This window comes from Solanum pennellii, chromosome 2 (genome assembly GCF_001406875.1).
Source record: "Solanum pennellii chromosome 2, SPENNV200".
Lineage (NCBI taxonomy): Eukaryota > Viridiplantae > Streptophyta > Magnoliopsida > Solanales > Solanaceae > Solanum > Solanum pennellii.
In genome coordinates this window covers 52,699,299-52,715,359 of record NC_028638.1, presented here as the reverse complement: position 1 = coordinate 52,715,359, position 16,061 = coordinate 52,699,299, and the positions used below count along the sequence as shown (strand labels likewise).

Genomic DNA, 16,061 nt, shown 5'->3' with positions numbered 1-16,061 from the left:
TAATTCCTATCTGTCTAAGACAGAGAGATTAATTTCAAATCAACGATTCATTGACCTAAGAATTTGTTACTCCTTAGGCAACTCAAGTCATCAATCAATCGAATAAGTCTTGTATATATATCCATTTCACTCTACTTGGATGTTGTACATAGTACGGTGTATATAAACTATATGTACCCAAAAGAAAAAAGACAAGTACTACATTTTCCAACAGAAGGAGTCGTTTGTTAAGCATATATCAATTTCATAATCTTAAGGGGAAATTCAAGTTTAGCTAGAGTAGTCCAGAGGAGGAGGGGTTGATGTACTCGTTTGTCGAGCTTATGCAGGCAATTGCATAGAGAATGGAAGATATTACTTGGATAAATTATAAGAAACTGATATGCATACATTACAAGTTTCAGAAGCAGATTAGTATTAAACAAATGCCATTAATTCAAAAGATGAAGGGAAACAACAAAGTAAAATGACTACAGTTTCTCCAGAGAAAAACTTAAGGAGGATTCAAACAAGCTTCCCCTAAATACATAGGGTCAGTTATACATTACATAATTAAAAATTGGCATTTTAGTATCCTTCGGGCTTGTAAGCGATGAAACTGATGCACTGCACTTGACGAACATTGTCGAATCCGATGATACGGACCCATGCCTGTGGGTAAGCCTTCTTTGCCTCCTGCACCTCAGCCAAGACCTGGGTTGCATCGGTGCACCCAAACATGGGCAACTTCCACATGGTCCAGTATCTGCCATCGTAGTATCCTGGTGACTTGTTGTTCTCACGGTACACAAATCCGTGCTGCACATGATATCCCACAACACTATTAACACAACGTATCAACACACTAGCTAATAAATAAATTTTAAAAACAGAGGTAACCTCAGTCTCGAATTCCAAGCAAGGAACCCATCCATTTTTCAATAGGTACTCAATTTCGCTGAGCAATTGCTCGTCGGACAAATCAGGAAGGTACGATAGAGTCTCGTACTTCTTCATGTTAATTGGTGGCCACACCTATACAATTATAAATAGTTAATCAAACAAATTAGCTGATCGAGTATAACATTATGGTGAATGAATTTTGTTGTACATATATATATATATACACAAACCTGCATGCATCTGACTCTTCCACCGTTGCTAGCAATGGAGGTAATGTCAAGGTTTTGCTTCTTTGAAACAGGGAAAGAAGCAGTGGACTTAAGTCCAGTGAAGGGTGCAACCATGCTGGCTTGTGCACCATTGGCGCGAGTGGCAACAGCAGCTGAAGAAACTATAGAGGAAGCCATTGTTGACAATAATTGGTCTCTAGTATCCCCTTGTATATATAATGATGATAAGGTTTCACCTAAAGCAATAACCTCATCTAAGAGCAACCATAACCATTGGATTATGTGGCTCTTGACATTTCAAAATTAATAGCCTCTGAAATTACACACTCCTTATCTTAAAGTTCCCAAACTAATGAATAGGACATGTTTTATTCAATATTTTTAAAAAAAATACAGTTTAAAAAAGAAAAAAATTGATGAAAAAACTCATAGAGGTATGTGTCTTTGACAATTTCTTCAATTGAAAAGATTTAATATAGATGACTTTATTGTTTGGGATTTTTGTTACTTGTTCAAATCTTTTCTTCAGTTTTGGCAAAACCGGTGAATTGTCTAAAGATGATGCCAGATGTGGTCATTATGCTACATAATTTATAGATATAATATACCTTTTTAGCATAGAAGACAAACAAAAGAGGAAAAGAAAGACTATAAACTAATTAGAATTTTCATAGTATCAAATTAAATGATGACTTAAGCCACCTTACAACAGCAAATTTCTGTTATTGTCTCCTCCCATTTAGGCTGTTTTGATACTCATTAATCCCTTTTTCTTAATTTATAACATTTACTTTACTTTTTAATCTGTTCAAAAATAAAATTATATATTTTTTATTTTAAAAATATTTAGTAATAATATCAATGTTTTGCTAATATTGGATTTCATTTATTTGATAAAAAGTTCATAAAAGGGTACTTTTATTTTTAAAATTTTATCTTTTTAAAGATTATTTTTGGAACATTGCAGAATATTACTATATTTCTTATATAAGAAATAAGGATCCTTATATAAATAGCTGAACAAGTTTATTATTCACTCTTTCTAATCAATATATACATCAATTATATATTTAATTGTTATTTTTAGTTTGATTTGTGAGTCAAACTACATCGTACAAATTGAAATGAAACTTTATTGATACAAAAATTGTACAAATTCTTTATACATCAATGTTATTATTTCCCATCTTGTATTCCTTTTAAGCAATTATAAGAAGCATCCATTAACATTCAATTTTGTCTCACTTATTCTCTAATTTATTTCTTTACGCTTTTTAGTTATTAATAATTTATTTTGAATCATTATTATAATTTTTTACTATTTTTCCTATATGGTAGCGCTATTTTTTTTTTCTCTATATACTTGCGTTGATTATCCATATTACTTCCATTTTGTTGCCATTTTAATCATCATTGTTTTAATTTCATTATTAGAATTATTACTTCAACTCATATTCTGAAGTCCAAAGAAATTATTTCCTCAAAGGAAAAGCCTTTAAAATTGGCTGCCCAGAAAATATGTTGAGCCCATATCTGTTTTTTAACCATTTATGGCCCATCTTCTCTACCCGCAATTGCCATTTTAACCCATTTTTCGACCCGCAATTGCCAAACACTATTTTCCAATTCTTCTTCCCTTCCTAGTCGCTAATTGCCCAAAGTATTGTTGCATTCTCTCTTTTCCACTCACTAATTTGCAGATACCTACAACAGGTTACATCTTAAATCTTTTTTCTGTAATTAGGGCTACTTTCAGATTTTAATTTTTTTTTCTGTGAACTCAATTGTGTATGTTGTAGTCAAATTTTTTTTGTGTTATGTTGCCAGTACCTGTTGATTACATTTTGTTAGGAGAAGTTCCGGTGAAGAGTAAATTGTTTTTTTTTATATAGTTTTGCTATATTCTAATTTATCTATTTTCTTTGTTCTATGCTGTTTTGATTATGCTTTGTTCCAAATTGATTATGCTTGAATTCTGATTAAACTAAATGGAATAAGCATGTGGGTTCTCCCATTCTTCCACATGGAGCTCTTTCATTACGCGCCCTAATGGAAAAAGAGAAGTTCTTTTTTTTTTTTGGTTTCGTTCTATCTTTATTCCTGTTGTGCATTGCTGTAGAAAGTATTGATTCAGCTGGATTTTATTCCAATCATGTAGTATCTGGCATACCCCCACTTTGTGAGATTTCACGGGTATGGTGTTGTTGCTGTTGTAGTATCTCTCATAGCAGAAGACGCGCACCACTTCTGTTCTCTGGCTATTGTGTTTGATAGCATTCTTAAGAAAAGCAAGACTTTCTGTTTGGATGTTACTGACCGTCTTAACAAGTTTATTTTTAACTTGGACCATTTCTCACTTCATGTTGATCTACTTGCGTTTCTCGTGTGAAGTATATGACATTTTGATGAAATACGATTTCTCTAAAGTCTTGTTTCTCTTTCTGTACCAGTCAAGTCGAGGTTTCAGATGACTGCTAATATCCGAAAATTCCGAAATCTTTCAACTGCTTTGAATCATAGTTTCAAGTCAAGATGGCTCTTGCATCACTATTGCCTCCTGCACCATGGTCCAGACACTATGGAGGAACTATTGGATAGACATGTGGTCAAAAAGGAGAAGAGCCTTGATGATGACGAGAACGAGTTCCTAAATAGACAGCGACTCACTAGCAGTCGACGCGAGGCTCTAAGTCTCTACCGAGATGTCATCCGCGCAACCCGCTTCTTCATGTGGGCCAACTCTCAAGGCATTCCCTGGCGGGATGTTCTTAGAGAAAATGTCCGAAAGGAGTTCGAGGAGGCACGATTTGAGAGAGATCCAGAGGTCATCACCAGGTTGCTTATTGGAGGTCGGGATGCTCTGCAAGCTGCTTTGGATAAACTTGCTGAGAAACAAAAGCAAGAAATTGAAAAGCAACACGGCAATTCAAATGCTCCTTGATGTTCTGGTTAGTCGAATTTTTTTCTATTAACTAACACCCATCAAATAACATGTTTTTTAGAACAGTATCTATACGATATATTACCACATACAGGATGACGTTAACTTCAGTTTCTTTTAGCATTGAGTATTTTTACATTTATTCTTCAGATAAGTTTGTTCTTGGAACTGAATTCTTAGATAAGATTGTTATTGGAACTGATTGGGTGATTGCTTGGTCTGAAGTAGGGTTCAAGTTTAGAGGCTGATTGGTTGACATTTTTAATACATACTTAAAATCTGTAATACAGACAGACTTTTGTCCAATGGGACTCAAATGAATAAAGTATGGCTGATTTTGAAGGAACATTACAATTAGCCGAACTTCTTTGTGTTGGATAAAATGCACAACAGGAAACACTAATAAGTTTGTGTCCCTTTCAAAAGATCGATGGATGGCCATATTAATCAATCAGGAAAAAGTAGAAAGCTAACAATTTGACATGTTGTGTGTCTTCTTTGCGCTACAATATCATGGATTTGTTGAATGATAGTAATTTGCAGTTGTTCATGATGGTTATGATTTATCATCTTATCATAAGTTTGGAAGTTGAAAATATTGTCATTATTGTTAGACATGTTTATTTGATGATTGTACGCCTTTTTTGCAATCAAACTTAATAGCATCTATAATGCATTACTAGTACTTTTCAGTGCATAGTTAGCATAGTTGAATTGTAAATGTAGGTTGACAAGCGGAAAAAGAAGCTTTACTTTTGGAGTAAATAGCTTTCATTGTGTAGAATTAAAAGTAGATCAATGAGATGGAGAATTAAAACCATGTTCATGAGCTCACAAAGTTTGGTTGTTGCTCACAATTGAAAACTCATCGCCGTCCTTGGTAATGGTGGGGTGGGGGTCGTGGAAAATATTATTGTTTGAAGCTTATTTATGTCATTTCCACAATCAAAGTATTAGTAGGCTGGGTTACATTACAATCCTGATGTGATATTTAAGTCACTCTCATCCACCCTTCTTTTCTCCATTGTTGATTGATATTCAGCTATGCTGATTGTGCAGGTGTTATAAAATGTATAGTGATAGTTCAAGAACCTTAACAAGTGAATCTCTTCAGCCAACCCAAATTCTCCAAGCGTAACTCGCTTCCCAGTTCCCACCACTCTGAATGAACACATTGTCGTGATGTCTCGATGGACGATCTTAGGGCTCTGACAATGAAGAAAGTTCAAACCTTCCAGACTCTGCCTGCCTCTGACAATGAAGAAAGTTCAAATCTTCAAGAATCTGCCTGCCCCAATTCTTGGTACTCGCCAAATCAATAGCAACGCCATTATCGTACTTTGACCAATACTTTTTCAAGCTGCCTGAGGGGAATGACTCTGTGATCATGTAGAGAGTTTTGGACTTGGGACCGAACTAATAAGAGAAGCATTTCATAACCTTTTCATGTTAAACAACTTCAACAGAATAGCTTCAGCGAAGAATTTGTCAGTTTCTATCTTTTAATGCTTCATCATATTCTCTGCAAAAAACATTTGTTTCCCACTCAATTTCAATTTCCTCTGGTGGGATTTCACACAATATGTTGTTGTAGTAGTTATACCAATGTACACTTCTTTGGAACCAATGCTTGCTATTTTTTTTATTATTATTTTTGTTGAGAATTTATACCACTAGATAGATGTCTACTGTTCTTTTATTAATAGTTTAAATAAATAAATATCCTCAACAAGGAAAAGTACAAGAAAGTTAGGATGAACACTCTCAAACTGTGGGATAGTAATTTTACCAAATTCTCATCAACTTGTGGATATGCTTTTTTCAAAAACATACTAAAAATGTCCTGCTATTCTTTCCAACTATAGACAGAAACTTTAAGAGATGAAATCAATTTGCGAACCCTGCACTGTCTCGTGAAAATAGTCGTATAACTAAAATAATATCCATATATGACTACAATAGCAACAAATTAAAATTGGTCTATTTAAGCAGCGCATAGGCCATTGCCCTGGAGTATGGCTGGAGTGAAGTAATCTAAAGCCAAATCCAAGTTTGTGGTGCTAGCTAGCTCTATTAATAAAACCCCAAATTAAGCAATTTTCAGAAAGGGATTAGTAAAGAAACAAATATCATTAATGTAGTTCTTGTAAACTTGATTGAAATTCGAATTAATCATACACGGAACAAAAAGAAGGAAAACAAGGGAAAATGAATACAATTTCTCAAGGGAAAACCCAAAGGAGAATTCAAACAAACTGTCCCTATAAACATAGGGCAATTAGTTTTTTTAGAACTTAGTATCCTTGGGGCTTGTAAGCGATGAAACTGATGCACTGCACTTGACGAACATTGTCGAATCCGATGATACGGACCCATGCCTGTGGGTAAGCCTTCTTTGCCTCCTGCACCTCAGCCAAGACCTGGGTTGCATCAGTGCACCCAAACATGGGCAACTTCCACATGGTCCAGTATCTGCCATCGTAGTATCCTGGTGACTTGTTGTTCTCACGGTACACAAATCCGTGCTGCACATGATATCCCACAACACTATTAACACGACATATCAACACACTAGCTAATAAATAAATTTTAAAAACAGAGGTAACCTCAGTCTCGAATTCCAAGCAAGGAACCCATCCATTTTTCAATAGGTACTCAATTTCGCTGAGCAATTGCTCGTCGGACAAATCAGGAAGGTACGATAGAGTCTCGTACTTCTTCATGTTAATTGGTGGCCACACCTATACAATTATAAATAGTTAATCAAACAAATTAGCTGATCGAGTATAACATTATGGTGAATGAATTTTGTTGTACATATATATATACACACAAACCTGCATGCATCTGACTCTTCCACCATTGCTAGCAATGGAGGTGATGTCAAGGTTTTGCTTCCTTGAAACAGGGAAAGAAGCGGTGGACTTGAGTCCAGTGAAGGGTGCAACCATGCTGGCTTGTGCACCATTGCCGCGGGTGGCAACAGCTGCTGAGGACATTACTGAAGAAGCCATTGCTGAAAACCAAGTGCTTATCTTGAACTCAAGAGGGTTATTGCTTTCTAGTCTCTCCCTCTATATATAATGATAAGGTTTCACTTAACTTTCCCATCTAACGGACACGAATTAACCAACCCTCATTTAGTCCATTTGTAACCATTGGATCATCATGCCCTTCTTCACATTTAAAAACACAATAAAGCTAGAATTTTTGAGTTATCCTTACTGGAATTTTTATCTAAGCTATAAGTAGAATTATAACTCCATCTTAATGACATTAATTTGGGGGTGGGGGGTGGGTGAGCTAATAATTAGATATATTAATTAATCCACAAGAAAGGGTGCCACGTGTCAGAATGAGAATACTCTTATCTCATCCTAAAAGGGGTAAGGCATGAGTGAAAATGGTTGGTTTGCATTTTGGGTCAGTGTTTTATTTGTTTTGTTGTCATTCTGAATTTATATTGGCTGCTACTTTGTAGCCGTTTTGCTTGCATTTGGAGACCATTCCTTTGGGCAGACACATTCAGATTTTCTTTTGTTTCCATGCAAATCATTTTCTTTTTTTGTCCATTCACTTCCACATAATCTTTTTTTTTTTTTTACATATATTTTGTTGTAATTTCAAGTTCAAAATCAAATATTGTTCCTTGGTTGCAACTTGGAAATGTTCTTATCGTTATTGTCCTTTGTATGTGTGGAACATAACATCTCCTATTTTCTATATATATGAAAAGGTTTTCTTTTTATTCCAATAAAAAACAATTAAAAAATCAGGTAGTTTATTATTTCTTATATTTTAGACCAAATAAATTAGAACAAGTAATTTTCTGTATTTTCCTGTATAATGAATTCTTTTTCTCGAATTTTTCTCTGAGCAACCCAAGAAGCAAGATTGATGTTGTCTATTAGATCACGAATTACAAATATACGAAAAAGTTTTATTGTTATGTCTCGTAGCAATTCACATTGGTGTAATAAAAATGAAGAATCTATGATAATAACGGAAGATTCGGAATAATCAACTTATTTACCAAGCAGTCACACGAAATCAAACAATTATAATTTTTGTGGTAAATAGAAATCATGATTAATGCATACTAGTAACAAATACATTGAAAAATACTAAATAAAAATATTAAAATTTTCTACAAGCTATATAGCTAAAATCTGTCTGGCACAAAAAGTCCATTCACTCAATCATATCGTTTATATATAACTTGAAAGCTTTTATGTTTTGTACCTAACCTTTATTTGTCAGAAGTTTATGTATTTATATAGCACAAAGATTAGCTTCTCAAATTAATTGTAATTATATTTATCACAAGTGTGTTAGGATCGAATACACACACGCACACTTGATGAATGAAGAACACAAGAACTTGCAAGAGAAAGAGATGAGAAATCTAGAGAGAAAACGAAAGAAACCAATATTTCGTGGTAACACTCCATGAGTAAACTTCCACGGCAGTGGATATATATATTAATAATTCAGAATATTTTAGGTTACAGAGAATAAATGAAGAATTAATATATAACAGTACATCAAATATTAATCAGGCTCCACAACCTAACAAAGTGACCTTATAAATATCTTGTTGAATGGACAAATAAGTAATTTAATGCTAGGTTAGATATTTTATTTTAAGTATTTCATTTTCTACCATGAAGCTTGTGACCTACCAGAACTTTATTCACTGTAACCAATAAGTGCATTAAGTTGACTTCTAAAATGTAAGGCATCAAAAAGGGTGAAATAGTTTCTTTAAGATTCAATTTTAAACTACATCAATAATAATGTGAAAAATATGACGATTAGACTTTTATAAAATAATACTAGTACTTTTATATACTATTCTTAGTACTTAACACTTCTCCGTTTAAATGATATGTCCTACTTCAAAATGACAACAAGAACAAAAAAAAATAATCAGAACAGTCATACCAACAATCTATTTACAAATTCTAGACACTAAGTTAGTGCATGTATGAGCTCTCTTTGAACAGTATAATATATCTATCCTTTCCCTAATCTCTATTTGAATTTGTGTTATAACAAAACTCTTATTTATATGCATGTTCCTGAAAATTTTCACGTTCCTTGTTCGCCAAGTGTGATAAATCATAGCACCATAAATTACCGCAACTATTTTTTTTTGGAACTTCTCTATTTTCTTCTTTGGAACAATTATAGATTTTGTATTACTCCCCTCTGTTGCAAGTACTACATTCTTTATGATACTTTTTTTTAAGAACATTTCACACAATTTTTTATATTAAATTTGAGATGTATTTGACTATTGTGACAATAATTTCCACATAAATGCTTTCATTTAAACAGATATATTTTTTCATGTGTGATCAATGATTTATATATATATATATATATATATATATATATATATATAATCCCAAAAGTATAATTTGATGGGAAAAAAAAATCATTTTCGCAATCTACATTAAGTGTGACAATATGTTGTACTCTGAAATAAATTATAAGACTAATTACAACTTCTACATCTACTCTCAAACTTATAGATTCTATAGATAACTTGATGCCTAAAATATAATACTCTTTCCGTTTTAGAAAAAATAATTCAATTTTTGTTTTAAAAAGAATGACTCATTTTATTTAATTTTATTTTTTGCAATACTTTAATTTTACACATGACATGTTTAAGATCATAAGATTAAAAAGCATTTTGATATATTTGACATAATTTTAATTTAGAACTACAAAATTTAAAAATCTTATTTATTTTTCAAACTCCGTTCCAAGTCAAGCTGGACATTCTTTTTAAAAAGCTACAATGTCCCATTATATGCAAAATTTATGAATATTCCCACATTTTCAAAATTGTGTTAAGACATGATACTAATGGAAGGTGCGAATTGTTTGTGTTATCGCTGCAATAAAAATGACTATTAGTGGCATTTAATTCTTAATTATCGTTAAATATATATTTTTAGCGGCAATTGTCACTCTTTGTATATGTATCTAAAGCTTTTAGCAACATTGGTTGTAATGACACTTAACTAGTGCCGGTAAAGACTTTAGTATATGTAAATATATGAACTACAAGATTGTTGAACTAAACTGTTTTAATTTTAAGAGATGTCTACTTCACTAGCAAGTCAGATTTTACTCTCTTAATTACTTGTTGAACAAAGAGCAACGAGAGCGAACCATGCATAAGAGCAAGAAAAAAAAATATCAGCAAATGAAATTAAGAAGGGAGTCAACATGTACTAGCCAAAAAAAAGTGAATGACACAACGGATCCTGACATGAGGTGTCTAATATGAATAAAGCTTAGTTAAAGTGTTAAAGTGAAAATTGCTATCAACTTTAAGGGGTCACCAATGGGTTAAGTCAATTTAGTTTGTTAAACGAGCACATACAATCTACCATGATTGTACGTATGCATAGATATTGTGAAGGACTAACACATTGGTGGCCATTTAAAGTTGACACAAATTTTTACTTAGACATTTTAACTAACTTTATTCATTTTAGACACCTCATGTCATGCCCTGATTGTGTCATTTGAAACTTTTTTGACAATTAGCCAAATGTATAAGTTGTGTGTAACACCGATGACCCAAAGGCTTGGCCAAGTTGTTTGGCCTAGGGCTAAACTACAAAGATGCCCAAGAATTAGACACTCCAATACTAGATTTGTTTGGGATCCGGGTTGAGTAGAGTGTGTTTTGGAAAAATTATATTATTATAAAGTAATCGTCTAGAGTTTAAACTTCTCATTTCCACTCTCATCTCTTTCCGTAGTTACTTGTTACTTTTATTGTAATTCAAGAGTTCAAGTGTTGTTTTTGTTAATTTGGTTATCTTATTATATAATGTTTTGAGTATTTGTGTTGAGAATTCGATTTTTAGTTTCACACACTCAATGACAACATGTCAAAATGACAAATTAAATAAAGACATGTGATATATATGTCAAAAAATAATTTTTAAATAATGACTTGTATAAAAAAAAATGGTCAATCACTCAATAACATTTTAGTCATTTTAACATATCTATAAAATTAGTGTATAATAATATTGCTGAATTATTTTTATTGCATTTGATTGAAGATATTAACTAAATCAATGAGAACTTAGCTATACTCGATGATATGGCCTAGGGACTCTCTGAACCAGATATGGAATGTTATATCTATACTCAGACCAGTAGCTACAAGCTAAAATCTGTCTGGCACAAAAAGTCCATTCACTCGATCATATCGTTTACTACTTGCAAGCTTTTATGTTTTGTCACTCTGTACATGATCTTATCTAAGCATTCATACAAACAAACAAGTCACTCTGTACATGTGTGTGCCATCATCCAAGCACTAGGAGAACTCATGAATTTAGATGGGAGCAACTGTGCCGAACTTCTCCTTTCGATCCAGTAACAACACCAAAATTGGACAGTTTAGCCATGGCATGAGCAAACTCTGTTCTAAATATAATCCCAATCATCAATAGCGTAATCTGTCACTGCTGCAGCAGTCTTCTCATTAGCCATCAACTGTTGATCAGCAAACAACAGCCCTCTTCCTCTCATCAAAGTCTTGTAGTAGTGATTATTTAATGAAGTCGCAATTGAGACATTAGACCCCTAGCAGTATCTGTATGTTCATCATTCAACATATTGCTGATGGTATTGTTGTCGTCTGGACACTTCCGCCTCAACTCTTCAAGAAAGTAGGGAGGAATTGTTGGATCAGGTAAACCTGTCCCCGTGAAATTACTGAGCCTGGGCCGAATAAATTGACAGCCAATCCTCCCAATATTATGTGCTCCTTCAAATGATAAAACAACAAAAAATGATTAGAATTTCAGAATATGTATAATCCAGAAAAGGTGCACTGAAGATTAAAGTAGTGGGATTAGAAAGGTTACCAAGGAGGGCCACTGTTTCCCTCTCATCAAATCCTCTGACCGAAAATAGCCTAAGAGTTTCACTGAAATTCCCATTTGGTCGTGGAATTTCAGCCATCGCCTTATCAAAGAATGACTCCTTACTGTCCCTTCTGCCTGTAAGCACAGGATAATATGGTCCACCAGCCTAAAAAATCTAGGAAAATCAGCATGTGAGAGCGAAGGAGGAATATTAAGGAATAGCAAAATCAGCATGACAAAAAAGCCAATTTGGTTCGAAAAGCTACATGGTCCCATTATACGAACACGAACAGTTTATGAATATTCCCATGTTTTCAAAACTGGGTTGTTAACATATGATACCACTGAAAGGTGCAAAATGTTTTGTTATGTAAATATACACTACAAGATTGTTGAACTAAACTATTTCAAGAAAGATGGTACACATGCTAGTGTATGAGTTACGTCTATTTTACTAGCTAGCCAGATTCTACTCTCTTAATTACTTCTTGAACAAGGAACACTGAGACAGAACCATGTAAAATAGAAAGTACTAAGAGCAAGAAAAAAGATATCAGCAAATGAACTTAAGATGTTGGACAGTAAGAAACAAAGGATATGGCCAAATTCATACCAAAACTATGCCATCTCTTGTTGCCAGGACAAGGATATCAGAACAAGAGACAACCCCAGGGCATTCCTCCTCAATTTCATCCTTTATCGTGTCAATGAAGTTGAAGCCTTTAAGCGTCCTGTTTGGGATGGCCTCACGTTCAACAGTCCCATTCTCATTTCTATCAGCTAGCAGAACGGATGCATCACAACCCTGAAAATCAATAGGATAGATAATTCATAGGCTGGAAACTCTACCTTATCGAAAAAAGAAAAACCATTCTATGTCTAATAACATTTCTGACTTCCTTATCACCTCAGCCTTTTCATAAGTAATCATATCCCACCCTCTTTCTGTTATCAAAGGAAATCCGGGAAAAGGAGTGTGGATGCATACACAGATGGACATAACTACAGGTAATATGCATAGAAAATTTTACAGAAAATCAACAAGCAGAGACATAAGTGATGCTCTGGTGATACAAGCGAGAATTGCGATATATGTGTTTATCAGTGTCCCCAACTCAAAGCCAAGAAATCTGGATCAGCTAAAACCTCCATCTGAATCAAACAAAGAACACAAGGCACAAGATACATGACAGCATATGAAGAATCACATGTGCTTAATGTTCAAGATCACACGGCTAATTTTAAAAGAAAAAATCCACAAGTCCGTCAAAGAAATGCAAGTGCATCAGGAACCAATTTCAAATATGAAGAAATCCAAAATCCAAAAAAGTATAGTTGATACACATCTGCATGGACAAAACCACAGATAAATCAACATAGAGCAATATTTTGAACTTATTAACAACACACTTGACACTTCTGTAAGACGTAAGTAGGGAGGGATGATAGGAACTGGTCCACTTGGAGCATTAAAGGCCCTTGACACAAAAAGAATAAGACAAGTGACAAGCTACAGAAAGTTCACACAATGCAACATACCAAAAATCAAAGGCTTATTAAAGAAATATCTACAATGCTATAAGAGAAATACATAAAATGAATTCACATCCAATACATGCATGAAATGTGAACAGAGAAATAATAGTGACAGAAGGCTGGAAGTACTTGGAACTATTTTGTGTTCATCAGGGTTAAATGCATTAGAGATAGTAGAACCAAAAAAGGCTAAGAACTAACTGCATAGAATAACAGAAGGAAAGACACAAAAGTGATCGATACTTGTTGTTTTCTTGGTAGTCAGAAAATCAATCAACAATTATCAAAGTGGCAAAACATGTGGAAGGGAACCTCGTCTACATTAGATTTGCTTCCAAAATTAGAAGTGAACATTACAGCATGAGGTAAATGTACATAGAAATGTTTTCAGAAATCAACAAGCACAGACAGAAGTGATGCTCTGGTGAAACTAGCGAGAACAACAATGCATGTGTTTCTCTCTGTCCCCGAACTCAAAACTAGATCAGCTAAAACCTCCATCTAAAATCAGACGAAGAACACAATGCGCAAAGACGCATATAACATATGAAGAATCACAAATCCATGATGTTCAAGATCACACTGCTAATTATAAAGAAGAAAACATCCACAAGTGTGTCAAAGAAAAATGCAAGTGCATCAGGAACCGATGCCAAAAATATATGAAGTAATACAAAATCCACAAAATATTGTCAGTAGACATCTAGATGGACCAAACGACATAAATAAACAGTAGATAATACAGCATAAAACGTCAATCTCCTTTCTGCTTCGTCCTAGACGTTTTCTTTAACCTTCAAAGCTCTAATTTCTTGCTTAATCCTAATCACCCAAAAAGAGAAGAAAAAGAAAACCTAAAGGCTCTGTGATCCATTGTGTACACAAAGTATTCATTCAGTTGCATGAAGTGTACCCAATGAAACCTCATTAAAGAACTCATGATGCACATATCAAGAATCATAAAATGTAACAAAATGAGAAGAGAATAGAAATATTACAAATTGAAGAACAACCAGAAATTGGGAAACAAAAGAAAAAAAAAGACTAAAATGAATGCATCATCAAAGGATGGAGAGTACCCCAATGAAACAATCATGGAACATTAGGCGTAATAGTTGTGCTAGGGCATTGTGTTGCAGCTGGACGATTGTCTTCATCTTTGACCACACAATGCCCTCAAGATCCTCACATTTCTCATCATAATAATTGTATCTGAGTTGAAAAGGGAATCCAGAGGCACTTCCTGGATCAACCTCTGGTTGCGCCGCCACTGTAGTCACAGGGCAGATAACCAAGAATGAGAAAACCGCCATTAAAACACAGTTCCTGCTGAACATTTCGAAATGGATGAAGAGATTGGTGTGGACTGACACCTGACTCGCCTTCTAATCTACACCACCACTCTATATATACACAGAGAGAAGTAGGTAGCGCCAAAATTTGAAACAGAAAACACGGATATAATAAGTTTTTCATCCCAAACTGAGACATTGCCATATCAGTATTGACGACAAATTCGTCTAAACTCAGAAATTGGGGAAAATTGTGTACAGCTAATGAAGACGACTAAAGATGGTCCCTTATCTTTCGGATTAAATTTAAAATAACCCTTTAACTAATTAATCTCTTTTCTTTTAATTTGTCAAAAATAATATTTGCACTGCATTTTCTTTTATATGGTGAATTTTGCAATTTTTGATTTTCCCCTATTCAGCAATATTATATTGTTATCCAGATTAAGAAATAATAAACAATAGAGATAATTTTATCAAATTAGATTTTTATTAAATATAAATCATTTAAACTTTGAAGAATAAATAATATTTAACTGCACCGATAAAATAGATACAACATGATAAATCACTCATTAATTTTATCAATAATACAAATATTGTTAGTCCACAAATAAAGATGGCCCAAGGAGTAACATTTACAAACATCATTCGTCATCTCTATTTACTGACATGCTATGATGTGATAGGTGAAAGTGGTATGAGAAATTCAAATTGTTAGGAAATATTTAAAGGTTCAAAGTGAAAGCGTTAAAGCATAGGATGGATTTGACGTATTCTCTTTTATTATTATTTATTTTGATGGAATTATAGAGGCTATGTAAGTAGGGTGGAGCTACCTTGTTAAGGGAGAAATTTTCTTTAACGAAAAATTATATTATTTATACATAGTTAAAATAATATTTTATTTATCTATTATAGATATTAAATCTCCTTCAACTATTATGTGTGTCTATTTCTATGAATTTTAAATTTTTTTATTGAAAATCTTAACTCCACTACTCTACAAATTATAACCTTCAACAAATGTTTATAAATAATTCATAATTCCACCACAAACTTTAAAATGCATGTAAAAATATTTACTTCGAACTAACATTTAAAATAAATTTAGATATCTAAAGTAATTTTTATATATATAATAAAGAATTAAAAGAATGAGAATTACGAGCCTCCTTGGAATTTTAGAACGGTGAAGAGAATTTTTCTTTTTAAAAAAAAGAGGTGCCAAAGACTGAAAACCAAAAAGGCGGGAAAGGATATTTTATCTTTT

The 16,061-nt window shown here is 33.4% G+C and overlaps 3 protein-coding genes and 1 pseudogene across 3 annotated transcripts; 1 reads left to right on the top strand and 3 right to left on the bottom strand.

The window, feature by feature from the left end:
* Window positions 1–340: 340 nt before the first annotated feature.
* Window positions 341–1,312, bottom strand: LOC107010326 (ribulose bisphosphate carboxylase small chain 2B, chloroplastic). Its single transcript, XM_015209602.1, has 3 exons — window positions 1,113–1,312; window positions 880–1,014; window positions 341–798 (listed from the first exon to the last, which is right to left on the bottom strand). The coding sequence occupies exons 1-3, from the start codon at window positions 1,287–1,289 to the stop codon at window positions 568–570; spliced, it is 543 nt and encodes a 180-aa protein (XP_015065088.1). The 5' UTR covers window positions 1,290–1,312; the 3' UTR covers window positions 341–567.
* Window positions 1,313–2,594: 1,282 nt separating this feature from the next.
* Window positions 2,595–5,726, top strand: LOC107010328. The gene is made up of 3 exons (XM_015209605.2): window positions 2,595–2,825; window positions 3,563–4,060; window positions 5,113–5,726. The coding sequence occupies exon 2, from the start codon at window positions 3,580–3,582 to the stop codon at window positions 4,051–4,053; it is 474 nt and encodes a 157-aa protein (XP_015065091.1). The 5' UTR covers window positions 2,595–2,825; window positions 3,563–3,579; the 3' UTR covers window positions 4,054–4,060; window positions 5,113–5,726.
* A 438-nt stretch (window positions 5,727–6,164) lies between these two features.
* LOC107010325 (ribulose bisphosphate carboxylase small chain 2C, chloroplastic) lies at window positions 6,165–7,117 on the bottom strand. The gene is made up of 3 exons (XM_015209601.2): window positions 6,891–7,117; window positions 6,660–6,794; window positions 6,165–6,578 (listed from the first exon to the last, which is right to left on the bottom strand). Exons 1-3 carry the CDS (start codon window positions 7,065–7,067, stop codon window positions 6,348–6,350), a joined length of 543 nt encoding a protein of 180 aa, XP_015065087.1. The 5' UTR covers window positions 7,068–7,117; the 3' UTR covers window positions 6,165–6,347.
* A 4,084-nt stretch (window positions 7,118–11,201) lies between these two features.
* LOC107009531 lies at window positions 11,202–15,044 on the bottom strand (annotated as a pseudogene).
* Window positions 15,045–16,061: the final 1,017 nt, after the last annotated feature.